Genomic DNA, 12,913 nt, shown 5'->3' with positions numbered 1-12,913 from the left:
GTCTGAGAGATCTGGCGGTTTAGGACCCCGACCAGCCCAGGACGCGCTGCAGCTAGGACGGGCTTAGTGGGATCTGACCGGGGGCGCTGCAGGTTCGCAGATTGGGCAACTGATCAACGGCCCCAACCCAAAGGGGGGATGACAGGGAATGCGCCGAAAGCTTGCAGCGGCCACGCGGAATGAACAAGAGCAAGAATACATGTGAAAGTGTGTGTCCTGTGCGAGGTACGAAGTACGAAGTACGGAATACTTAGGGCTTTGTTGAGTTCGAACTAGTCCGCCGCGAACCCTGCTCTTCTCCTTCGTACAGCAACGGCCAACCACCATGGAAGTGGCAGTGAGGCACGCCAACAACACCCGAGACGATGCAGGCGAAGCAGGGCCACGCAAGACTACGCAAGGCAGTGCTGGGTGAAGCTTCCAAAGCTCCAGGTTGACATGACGAAACAGCATCCGGAATCGAAAGGCAGCGCCGCCGGTGGGCTGAGGTGGTGTGGTTTCCCCCAATGATGGATGGATGGGATCAGCTCTGCCTCAACATATTAAAGCCCCCCCATGGACACGAGGGTCATGGATAAATTTCCCATTCCCAGCCGCTGCCCAGGTCATCAAACGGTCGCCCCTTATTAGTCCTTCTTCGAACACCATTATTGCTCGTCGTCCGTCTTCTCTCCTTGAAACGGCCTCCGACTGTCGCTGCGTCAAAACAAGCTTTGCTCGAAAGCGTCCGTCACAGAACGAACTCGCTCCGGAAACTGATTCCCCCTGCAAAGGTAAGATGCGCCGTCCTCGCCATACCCAACTCCCAACTCCCAACTCTCAACTCCCAACTCCACCGTGAAGCCGTTGTGGCCTCGCTATTCCTTATCCGCGACCCGATTCGGCAGATGCAACAACGCCGGAGGCAGCGGAGGTCGCGGAGGTCACGCCGGCCGGTCCATCCACAACGTGAGAGGCCCGCTGTTGAGCTGCATGAAAGCGAGGACGCGACCCGCTTCCCACGGCCTCCGTGGCCTATCCCATGCGGCATGATTGCTGCTGGCTGCTTGATGAACCCCTCCCATGTGCGAGGCAGTTCGGGTGAACGTCATCGCTATCGTAGCTGCAGATGACAGCTCAGCGTCGCCAACCCAACCCAATCCCATTCCAACCGCATCATCCTGCTCAGGATCTGGCTAAATAGCATTTGGCACTGCAGATTCTTGGTCTCGCCAGCTGGCTCCCGCTGTCTTCTCTGGGCGCCCGGAAAAGCCACCGTCATCATCTCGAGGTCAGTAACCGGCGCCATATAGACCGTCCGGCCGCTTTGAAGCCGCCAAAGGGTCTCGAATCCTCCGTTTGGGCGTCGAAACCCGATGTCTCCCCCACATTGCATCCCAGGCATCTGCGCTAGCTCCGCTTATTAGCGCTTGCGACAGCCCTGAAGCTACCTACCTGGCCCGCTGCCCGCTGCCCGCCGCCCGTAATCCCACAGTCCTACCAACTACGTAGTGCGTAGGGTTCCTCTAGTCTGCTGCACTGCTGCACTGCCAGCTAGCCCACCTTTCCCCTCCGAAGATCCCCCCCCCCCCCCCCCAATCCACAAGAAACTTGCACATGACAATGGCTTTTATGCCTTCGCTTTCGCCTTCGCCCGCATGCTCGCTTGCGCACCAGGCAGACTCGGACTCCTCATTTGTGCTGTGCACTCAATGACATATATTGCGACAGGTACCGAACCGACCCTCCCATCAACGGCGTCGCAAATCGCACTTCTCCAACCTATTTTGTGTCCTTGAAGCCAGCTTGTGAAAGCTGCCTTTTCCAGCCAAACCACCACCAGGAGCAGGCATCCATCCAACCAGAGGGCTTGAATCTCTCCTCGAATCCTCCTCGAATCCTCTTCGAATCATCCTCGTCTCTTCTCGACTTCCCCCTCGAATCCTCCTGCGCACTTGCTGCTCTCCTTCGAGATCCATTCCAACATCACGCCTCCATGATCCCCAACCAGGCCCCCGAACCCTTCTCCATCGCCAACATGTTGTCCATGCCGGTAACAGAAACGGAGAAGATGCCCTCCAACCCGCATGTCTCCCCCAAAGCCATACCCCCTCGCACCTCCAGCTCCAGCGCTGCCACCGTCACAACACCTCCACCGAAATCTATCCATCGCCCCGTTCCCGAAGGCGAATGGATCAGCCCGAAACTGCGCCCTGCGAAACTAGCTACGACATTGGGCCTCGCCATGATGCAGCCCCCAAACCAGCCCCCCAACCCAGAGCGATATGCCCACGAGGACCTCAACTTCACAGCTCAGCGCTCCTGGACCGAGGAGAAGGAGAAGGTCGTGCGCGGCCCCTTTGACTATGTCATAAGCCATCCTGGCAAGGACTTCCGCGCCCAGCTGATTGGCGCCTTCAATGCCTGGCTCGACGTCCCCGCGGACAGCCTCGAGATTATCACCCGCGCTGTTGGCATGCTTCACGAGTCTTCTCTCCTCGTTGATGACGTCCAAGACTCGTCCGAGCTGCGCCGCGGCTTTCCTGTCGCCCACAACATCTTCGGCGTCGCCCAGACCATCAATTCCGCCAACTACATATACTTTACTGCGCTCCAGGAGCTACAAAAACTCAACAATCCAGAAGCTATCACCATGTTCGCCGAGGAGCTCGTCAACCTCCATCGGGGCCAGGGAATGGACCTCTTCTGGCGAGATACCCTCACCTGCCCCACTGAGGAGGACTACCTCGAAATGGTTGGCAACAAGACAGGCGGACTCTTCCGCCTCGGCATCAAGCTCATGCAAGCCCAGTCCGCCTCTACTATCGACTGCGTGCCCCTCGTCAACCTCATCGGCCTCATCTTCCAGATCCGAGATGACTACATGAACCTCTCCTCCAAGGAGTACAGCCACAACAAGGGCATGTGCGAGGACCTGACAGAAGGAAAGTTTTCTTTCCCAGTCATCCACAGCATCCGCTCCAACCCTTCCAACCTCCAGCTTGTTAGCATCCTCAAACAAAAGACCTCCGACACCCAGGTTAAGCGTTACGCCGTCGCCTACATGGAATCCACTGGCACCTTTGAGTACACCAGGAATGTCCTAACCGTCCTCATCGAGCGCGCTCGCAAGTTGGCTGAGGAGATCGACCAAGGCCAAGGCCTCACCAAGGGCATCCAGAAGATCTTGGATAAGATGGTTGTCACCTGAGCGTCCTTGGAGCTTCTCCTTAACAATCCGCCAGGAAATGGCCTTGCAAGGGTGGCTGGGGTTGGGAAGACCCCGTGTTTTTACTCCTTTATTAATCGGATTTAACGTGTCACGAGCGGAGCGCATATAGAATGATCTAGCTAGCGTCCCGGGAACTAATAATCTTTGATTCCACAGTTCCGGGCAATTTCTCGAGTTGATACCACTTTGCCGGCTTCTCTTGGGCTTGCGGGGGATGTAAGGCGGGGCGATATCAACAAACAAATTGTTACATTTAGATGATTGTATTATTTGAGCGCTCGGTGGCGTGTCGCTAAAACCGCACCGAATTTACCTCGTCTTCATAAAATTCATGGATGAAACTTAGCTGCTCGTTACTCCCCTACATGTCCTTCACCAGGTCCCATCCAAACATTTTCCACCCGACCGTAAACGCCATGATTTCATAGAGCAACAGGCTCAGCCGTAAAAGCCGGAAACAAATTACGCACCACTAGATGCCCTGTTTCAGTTTATTAACGGTTCTGTCACCCTACGCTTCACAAGCCGCACCCATCTCCGCCGTCTCCAATCTCCTCTTCTGCCACTTCCATCCTCACCCTCCTCCCAGCTCGGCCGCGAGGCATAAGCCCGCAGCTTCCCCTTGTCGGCGGCAGCGTCGATGACGCCTGTGCGGTCATGACGTTCGTCAAAGATGTCGTAGACCCAGCGTTCTCCCTCGGTCTCTACCTCGACACCCGTGATGATGCGCTCTTCCACCCACTCACGGCTCCAGAGGTCGAGCGCCCATTTCTTCTCGCTCCACTCCCAGGCCTCGGGGGCCAGGACGTCCTCAAAGAAGCGGGTGCCCCGGGGCCGGTCCCCGGAGATGCGACGCTGGGAGAGGGGGTCATATGGCGAGGGCGAGAATAGCCAGGGCTCCCACTCGCCGGCGCCAGACATGCGCTGCAGCTCAAAGATCTCAACTTCGCGCGTCTCTGGACTCGAGTCTAGGATAACATCCTTCGCAATCCAGTTGTCGAGCCACGTCTTGGCCTTGGCTTCTTGTGGCTGTAGACGTTCCTTGTGTGCGATAGAGAGCAGGCGCGCGATCGTCGGGTGCCCCATACCGACGACAGCCCAGCCGCCCAGAAGGAAGAGAAGTCTCCAAGGGAGCAGATGCGCGGCAATGGTCATGAAGAGAGCCCCAGCTGAGAGGAACAGGAACAGGGCGGAGCTCAGAGACTCGTCGCTGAAGTTGGTCACGGGCACCATCAGTGCAACCACCTTGTCATGTCCCTGACTGAAGTCGTCCATACAGTTCTGCAGGTCGCGCATATTACGAAAGAAGTCCTTGCTGAGCTCCTTGACAGGGCGCACCGTCGCTGCAGGCGCCAGCGGCGGTCCGCGAGGGGAGTATCCCACATTTTGATGGCTGGACAAGGTGCCCTTGGGCGGTGCGGGGTGCCGGGCCAGGAATGCGGGGATGAAGACGCCGAGGAGGAGGACCGCTATGGGAAGGACGCAGAGGAGGTACGGATCGAGGCAGACGAAGGTGTAGACTGCAAGGAGGGAGAGAGTGTGCGAGACTCGGTGCCAGGAGAGGATGCGCTCGACGCGGGCCTGGAACTTGAAGACGACGCCGATGCGGGCGTTGAAGCGGCGGAAGTTGTAGGACATGGTAGTGATGTTGAAGTTGGGCCGCTCAGCATTGGTAGACGGCGGCCAGTCGTCACCGGCGACTGAGCCATCGAGGGAGCCATCATCGTCGGCTGGCACGACTTGCTGGAGGAGTCTGTTTGCACCTGGTCAATACCTAGCTCAGGATATACAACGCAGCGACGGAGCAGAGGCGGCAAACTTCTCTACCAGACGGTCCTGCAAGCTTGCCTTCTCCCTGATGGCAGCAATCCCGCCGCGCAAACCGGTTCTGTGCGGCGGCGTAACCGGACGATCCGGATCGGGGTCGGATCTCGGCGACTCGTCAATGTCGCGGGACCGCTCGGGGGTCCTGGGGGAGTCGAAGTCCTGCCCGGAGGCCAGGAGCTCAGCAGTGAAATCGTCCATCGCGGCGGGAAGGGACGTGACGGACACGTCGGCGGAATTCAAGACATGGTGCAACGTCGATTATGGATGTGGAGGTTCGACGTGGGACGTTTAAAGGTGGCATGTGACACTCGTTCCGCTGCGCTGACATCACTGCCGCGACCAGGCGGCCAGGCGACCTCAGCCACAGCCACACCACAGATCACGCAAGGCTAAGGTTCCAGTTACCACCCAGGCTTTCCAGTAGCGCAGGGCGGCCCGCAGCGGCTTGCAGCTCGAGAAGCGTTCCGAATAGATTGATGGCTTGTCGATATCGCTCGTTAACTGCTCCGTATTGCGTAGAGTAGATGGCCTCTCGGGTGTTCTGTTGTACAGACTCGTATACTTCTTTCGGACATTCGTGAAGATGCACGGTGATATATTGCCATTTTGGCAAGTTAGCGCTCCAGCACTAACAACGTGTAAGACCTTGTCCCCAACGCACACACCAAAAGTCATTTCCTTATAACCCGAGCATCTCCCTAGCCCAAGACAGCGGCGTACGCTTCCGAGACGGCTCATCGGGTGCATTGACATCCTGTTAGTGTCTAATCTCACATCCGGCAACCCAGATGCCCAGCGACATCGCAAATTCCGGATCGGCAAGTGGGCAGGCCCAAGTTGAGCAACACAACACAACCTGAAAATGCCACGGTATGGCATTATCCGAGGTACCAACCTCAAATGACGATGCCACTTCCGATATGGCCCCTGTTCTTTTCTTCCTTGGAAATTGAAAGGAGGCCTGCACCGCCAAACAGCTAGATTCGACATGCAGGAGTGAGCGTCTAGTAGGCGACGACGCACGCGGTGAGGTTGCCCCCTGACGTTAGAGGCTCTCACATTGGGCCATCTCTCTCCTGCATTGCATCGACGCACCGCGTGCATGGCCTTCAACGAATAGCAACCGCACTTGAGGGGAAAGGCACCCACGACAGTCCGGGGACACCATGGCGCTGCACTCTACTGGATCCGACAAGTGGCAACAAAGCAAGATGCGCTCCTTTGCCATGACAACAACGCGACAAGGGCAACCATTGCTTGATTGATTGGACCAGGGCGAGAGGAAGATGCAACTGCCCTTGGCAGCTCACCTACGCTCTCATCGCGATACTTCAGCCGACACGCTTCCTCTGGGCGATGCTCGCGGAGCATGAGGAATCCAAACCCAACCCTGCGTTCAGTAAACTTTTACGAAAACAATGGCCGAGAACCAAACACACTTCGTTCCCCTGGACCCCGGTGGAGAACGGACCACTCTGGAGGTTGGAGGACGGGGCCCGTTGATGGGGCCCGTCCTACTAGTCGAAGGTAGTCTCTCTGTGCCGTCCACCAAAAGGAGAAATCTCATCCTGGTCTCGAAACCGGCGGCGTCGAATTGGGCACCTGTCATTTTCGAGACGCTGGTTCTAATGTACAGGGCAACCTAGGCAGGGCATGATGTGAGCATTGGGCATGGTCCTGAGAAGTCGAGCCGGGCTCGTGCCCGTGCCCATGCCATGTATCTTCTCGCCATCTGTTGATGCGTCAACCAATTCGCGAAATCGAGTTCGCGTTCGCCGTGAGCTTTGTCCTCGTCTTCAGTCTCCACTGCGATGCGAATTCAACCCCTGTCGCCACCGCTGCCCGTCGTGGGCATGGCTAATAGACTGAACCCGCGAACGCGTTGAGACAGAGGCTGGGCACGCGGCGCGAACACGGCCGAGGACGCAATAATACATCGCGGTTCATGGCTGGCGGTCCGGTGAGAAGGAAACGAAGGCGGTGACGTGTGCAGTTCGTGGGACAATGCAAATGCACAGCGCCACGGCAACTCGATTCGAAATAGAAGAGGCATGGAGTTTGATACGGATTGCGATGTGAGGTAGGTAGCCGGGCGGCGGTGGATTTCCGGGTAAGGGAACGGGTGCCATTGTTTAGGTCTCCATTATGGCCTGTGTGTGGTTGGATACCGGCCAGGTGCCTGTCGGCAGGTGCAGCGGACGAATGTAGACGTGCCTCCTGCCTCCGAAGTGCTGAACCTCGCAGCAAGAGCCCCAGCGAGTCCCCAGCTGCCCCTTCCTCCTGACAGGAGGTGCCATCTCAAACCAAACGGCAGAGGCCGGTCATGTAGCAGTACCTGCTTGGCGTGCCCCTAACGTGGCGATCTTGGCCCGTATCCACCCAATCCCCATGTACCTAGACCTCAAGCCCACCCCACCCGCCTTCCGCCGACAGGTTCACTAGGTGCCATCGACCCCATGCCCCTTCGGACCTGCCTGTGCCCGCTGCAATTCACTGGCTGCATCCCTCTTTTCGAAAAACAACGACTCTTGTCTCGACTCTCATCCACCAACTCCGTCTACCGCCTCCCATCTCCCGCCTCACCGTTCATCCGCGCGATCCAGGACACAGGCTTTCCCTGGTCGTCCCGCATCCTCCAGCCTTGCTCCTTCCCTCTTTTGTCCCCGTCCTCCCGGTCCGGAATGAGGTAGCCGTTCGAATGCGCTCAGCTCCCTGACCGGACTGAGTCTGTGCTAGCGACCGACCCCCCGTGAATCCACACTCGTGGTCGCATTGCCAGCCACGCCCCCTCGACCCGGTCCCTATGAGCCACGAGCACAAGGCACCGGCTGGGCCTCGACCGGCGAACTTCTCTCCAACTCGTTTGTGAGCCTCCTATCCTCCAGTTGCCTTCTTCCTCTTCTTCACTCCGATGGTCCTTGGTTGGTCCATCGATCATCGCCCATCCATCACATCAACGCACATGGACAAGCTGACCTCGAAGCCTTCATAACAGGGGCAACACCTCCAGCCCTCGACCACCTCTTCCCGCCTCGAATCCTAACCTCACCTTCAACGCTCCAATGCTCAGCGCATCGGCCGCCAACAATCATTCGCTCTTTTCTTTCGGTCGAGATGGAGAGACAAGTCAATTAGGCGAATCCACTAGCTCCTTCGACTTCTTACCCTCTGTGAGCTTCGATGACCTCCAGAGCAGTCTCGAATCCGCGTCCACCGAGTTCAAACTCACGCAGTTTCCTTGTCCCACCGGTGAAGGGAGCATCCTCGAGAGCCACGGTTTGAATGACAACAAGATGCCCGAAAAGGCCCAAGGAGCCGGCTCCCAGAATGGCGGCACCACTCGCCCTGCCATTCCGGCTGCCAATCGGCCATCTCGATCAGGCTCTCTTCTGCGACGGCCCAGTACGTCAAGCAGGCAGCCCAGTCTTTCATCTGTTGCCTCCTCCTCCTCCACGACTCCAATCGATGCCTCAAGCGCCCCCGTCTCATCGCGAGCTCGTCGCCAGAGTCACTATCCACCCGTGTCCCACACCACCACCACCACCGTGACCTCAAAGCCGCCTCGCAAATCTATCGGTCCAGGTGTGATAGTAGATGGGGAATACGGTGCCCGAAATACTCAGAGGCGACGCCCTAGTCTGTTGTCGGATGCCGCCTCGGGTGGCTCGACGAGAACGTCGATGGACGGAGGCTCTAGCAGTTGGTTGGATTCCACGCGGAACCTGACCAACTCCAGAGCGACCAAGGCAAAGTCGGTGCAACCGCCACCACGCCCCAGCCAAGCACACTTGGGCCTTGGTAACAACCTCACCCCCGAACACAATCGCCTTTCCACCCTAGCTCCTCGATCACCACGTGTCGGGGGGCGACTCAGCACACCGTCCTCAACTGGTAAGAGGGCATCCATAATGCCTGGCAGTCATCACTCTTCGCACGCGACTGGCCTCGGTGCAAGGACGATAAGCCCGACAGACACCCGGAGGATGAAGCGTCTCTCCATTATGCCTCAGCCACCAAGCCTGAGCCAGTCTTCGAATGTACCTCCTCCACCACCAGTGTCCATGGATACCCGAGCCGAATCAAGATCTCCCTCCATGATCCCCAGGAAAGCCTCTGGCACCCCGTCCTCGTCAAGAACCACGCCGGATATCAGCCGAAAGTCGTACAGTTCAGGCCTCTCAGTCACCTCATCCATCAGCTTCAACACAGTGAGGACCTCGATAGGCTCGACACAGCCGCGCGTCTCACAGCCTTCGTCTACATCACGACTACCCGCACCTAAGCATACGACTGTGCACAATCCGATGCCCACAGATGATGAGGAAGATGTCCCACCTGTCCCCGCCATACCCAAGGCGTACGAATCACCGAAAGATTCGCCGGCGGAGACTTACTTCATGGAGAAGAAAAAGACCGCCTTGAGCAATATTGATGTACTGAGCTCCAACTCCAACTCAACTGGAAGCATCTCGATGCCAGTCTTCCCTGAGCCCACCAAGGTCCAACGGAGGCCCAGCGCCCGAAAAAGCTCATACGCACCGAACAATACCCATACGGATACCGAGCACAAGAGCACTCCGCAGGGCAAGAGACATCTGCAACCTCTGAGGCTTCCCCCGATTAGTCTCGGCCCATTGAGTACCCCTACGATGAACAAGATCGCTGCGCTGCAGGAACATAGCAGCGCAGATCGAAGCCTGAGCCCACCACCCTCCAGGCAGTTGCCAAAGACGCCAACCACTCCAATGACGGCATCAAAGAGCTCCTTTTTCTCAAGAAGTCGACATGGCGATACCCCTGAATTGCCGTCGCTTCGGAGCAGCAGCTCTGTTCACCACACCCATCTTTCCCCCACTCCTCCCGATAACACCTCCTCAGATTCGTCACTGGGATTCAAGGATATCGATCACAAGAACAGCATCTCGCCTTTCCTGTCTTCATCGCTGCCTAAGGGAGGATCAGAGCACGGATTTTTAAAGAGGTCGAAGACCGGTGGAGACTTCACAACCATGAGTAGCAACTTTTTCGAGGATCGGGTCCACGCCAAACCTGCAGGTCCACGGGCACCCAAAACCGACAAGCAGGTTCCCAAATCTCCTCCCCCTGAGCCCGTCTCAGAGGAGCCTCAGACTCCTTCGTCGATGAGCTCCATTCGACGAAAGCTTAGCATCTCCTGGAAGCGTACAAACTCCAAAAGCAGTATTACGGCTCCTCAAGATGTCATTGAGAAGGCTGCTGCACAGCAACAAGAAAGCATGCCTCCCCCTCGAATCCCTGCATCTGCGACGGCCAACAACCTGTCAAACGCTAAGCAAGCCAGCCCTACTCCTTATGTTAAGCCTGTTGGAGGATACCTTGAGTCCAGAAGGCGGAAGAGCTCAGCCGGAAGTCTGAACGCCCTTACAACTCACGATAAGCCGAAGACCGATCCCTGGGGCAATAAAAAGCCCACGGTTGATTCATCTACCATGCCAGCTACCCGAAACCCGTCGGTCATGCAGAAAATTCTTCGACCTAGGACCTCCTCGAGTACAACCAAGCTTCTCGACTCGGCGGCTAATGAACTTGACAAGGATGACATGGCCGCAGAGGAGGAAATGGCCAAGCTTGGATCTCGACGAAAAGAGACAGAGATCGCTGCCAGAACTCTGGATGCTCTTAGAAAGAGGGCTACACCTAAGGAGCGAGTTGGACCCCACGAGGCTATTCGCATTGCCATGTTGAACATTTACGAGCGAGGCGAGATCGTTGACTACAATGACGTGTACTTCTGCGGAACCCAACATGCGCACAAGGTCGTAGGTGACCTGCAGTCAGATTCGCCCAATTTTGGTTATGATGACGAGCGTGGAGACTACACCATCGTGCCTGGAGATCACCTCTCATTCCGGTATGAGATTATTGACATTCTTGGAAAAGGTAGTTTTGGGCAAGTTGTTCGATGCATCGATCACCGAACTGGAGGTCTCGTTGCCATCAAAATTATCAGGAACAAGAAGAGATTCCACCAGCAAGCTCTTGTCGAAGTCAATATCCTACAAAAGCTTCGCGAATGGGTAAGCTTGAATCTATGTAATAAGTCGGCCAGTACTAACCCAGCCATAGGATCCCAAGAACAAGCATAGCATGGTCAACTTTACCCAAAGCTTCTACTTCCGAGGGCATCTTTGCATATCTACCGAGTTGCTAGACATGAACCTATACGAACTTATCAAGGCACATGCCTTCCGAGGCTTCTCCTTGAGGATCATCCGGCGCTTCACCAAGCAGATACTCAGCTCGCTCAATCTTCTCAAACAGCACAAGGTGATCCACTGTGATCTGAAGCCGGAGAATATTCTTCTTCGCCACCCTTTGCACGCGGAGATCAAAGTCATCGACTTCGGCTCCAGCTGCTTTGAGAATGAGAAGGTGTACACCTACATCCAATCCAGATTCTACCGCTCTCCTGAGGTCATTCTTGGCATGACTTATGGCATGCCCATTGACATGTGGAGCGTCGGGTGTATCCTAGCAGAGCTGTACACCGGTGTCCCGATCTTCCCCGGAGAGAACGAACAAGAGCAACTGGCCTGCATCATGGAAGTTTTCGGACCTCCTGAAAAACACCTAATCGAGAAGAGCACCAGGAAGAAGCTATTCTTCGATTCAATGGGCAAGCCGCGCCTGACTGTGTCATCCAAAGGCCGCAGGCGCCGTCCCTCGTCAAAGACGCTTCAGCAGGTGCTCAAATGTGACGATGAGGTGTTCTTGGATTTCTTAGCACGCTGTCTGCGTTGGGATCCAGATCGACGACTGAAGTCTGAAGATGCCATTCGACACGAATTCATCACCGGGCAGAAGATGCATGTGCCGGTTCCTCGTATGCCAGCACGCGAGTCGTCACCAATGAAGCGACACAACACGATATCGGTTCCGCGCCCCCTCCCTGAACCCCCTGGAGCCAACCTTAAGACCGTGGCATCCATGCGAACAGGAGCTAGCCCCTACAAGCCAGTCTCGGGTGCCCACCGAAAAGTGTCAGGGGGTGCCGGAGCGATCAACTCGGGCCCTAGTAAGCGAAGCAGCGCAGGCACCGGCGGCGGCGTCGCGATGGGGACGAGCAGTCTCCCGCGAGCGGCCGGGAGGAGTGTGAGCGCCAAGCAGGATCTCGCCGCCGCAGGCGCAACGGCCGCCATGAGTCGGCGAGGCTAGCCCCCGACTTGGGGGCGAATTTTATGAACATAGGAGTTTGAAGGATCGTTAGCATTTATGTGAGGGTCATGTGTCATTGGGTATTCGATACATTACACAGGAGCATGGCTTGCAATTGTACAACGACCCTGCCTAGCCCGGCGACGATTGCATGGATTGAACTACAACGGACTCGGGTTTAGGAGGAGGCGAAAGACTCACGATTAGCGAGACGAAGGTTACTTTTTTTTCTGTCTATTACTTTATTCATTCTACTACTGCCTAGTATACACCACGACGAGACGATGTCTTTTGCCTTCAGAACGCCTCGCGGCAGATCCCAAGGAGGCTATAACGTGGTACGATGTGACTCGGCCTAGTGAGTCAGGGGGGTTGGAGCTGGATTGTCCTTTGTGTAAGGGGTGTATTTTACAACGTTGACGATGGTTTTGAAAGAAAGTGGACGAGGTACTATACGGTAGCTGGGTTTGTCCTAGAATTGGGGGCCAAGAAAGGCAAACGAACCAGGGGTGACAACCCAAGGTCAAAGTGCTAGATAGGCATCAAGACAACCCTGCGCACAATGGAATATTCGAGACCGTGTCTCCTGAGGCCTCCGCGCGGATGTCGCGTTAGTCGAAAGTGAATATGGGAGTCACAGATACGAGTGACGTCTCCCCGATAGAGGTCGGAGGGTGAGAT

General features: G+C 56.4%; 3 protein-coding genes across 3 annotated transcripts; 2 read left to right on the top strand and 1 right to left on the bottom strand.

Annotated features, from left to right (window-relative positions):
* Nucleotides 1–1,604: 1,604 nt before the first annotated feature.
* Nucleotides 1,605–3,545, top strand: BGZ61DRAFT_450897 (isoprenoid synthase domain-containing protein). The gene has a single exon (XM_046245771.1). It carries the CDS (start codon nt 1,976–1,978, stop codon nt 3,188–3,190), a length of 1,215 nt encoding a protein of 404 aa, XP_046104578.1. The 5' UTR covers nt 1,605–1,975; the 3' UTR covers nt 3,191–3,545.
* Nucleotides 3,546–3,697: 152 nt separating this feature from the next.
* On the bottom strand, nt 3,698–5,236 carry BGZ61DRAFT_351023 (integral peroxisomal membrane peroxin-domain-containing protein; the record flags this gene model as incomplete). The annotated part of the gene is made up of 2 exons (XM_046240293.1): nt 3,698–4,964; nt 5,031–5,236. The coding sequence occupies 2 exons, from the start codon at nt 5,234–5,236 to the stop codon at nt 3,698–3,700; spliced, it is 1,473 nt and encodes a 490-aa protein (XP_046104577.1).
* A 2,864-nt stretch (nt 5,237–8,100) lies between these two features.
* Nucleotides 8,101–12,232, top strand: BGZ61DRAFT_532060 (uncharacterized protein; the record flags this gene model as incomplete). Its single annotated transcript, XM_046253817.1, has 2 exons — nt 8,101–11,094; nt 11,144–12,232. 2 exons carry the CDS (start codon nt 8,101–8,103, stop codon nt 12,230–12,232), a joined length of 4,083 nt encoding a protein of 1,360 aa, XP_046104576.1.
* Nucleotides 12,233–12,913: the final 681 nt, after the last annotated feature.

Source organism: Ilyonectria robusta, assembly GCF_021365365.1.
Source record: "Ilyonectria robusta strain PMI_751 chromosome Unknown BGZ61scaffold_9, whole genome shotgun sequence".
Taxonomy (NCBI): Eukaryota; Fungi; Ascomycota; class Sordariomycetes; order Hypocreales; family Nectriaceae; genus Ilyonectria; species Ilyonectria robusta.
The sequence above is the reverse complement of the archived record's forward strand: the minus strand, read 5'-3'. Positions and strand labels throughout refer to the sequence as shown.

What these genes read in the sequence shown, in the direction of transcription:
- BGZ61DRAFT_450897 (XM_046245771.1), top strand. Translation starts at nt 1,976, where the DNA reads ATGATCCCCAACCAGGCCCCCGAACCCTTCTCCATCGCCAACATGTTG.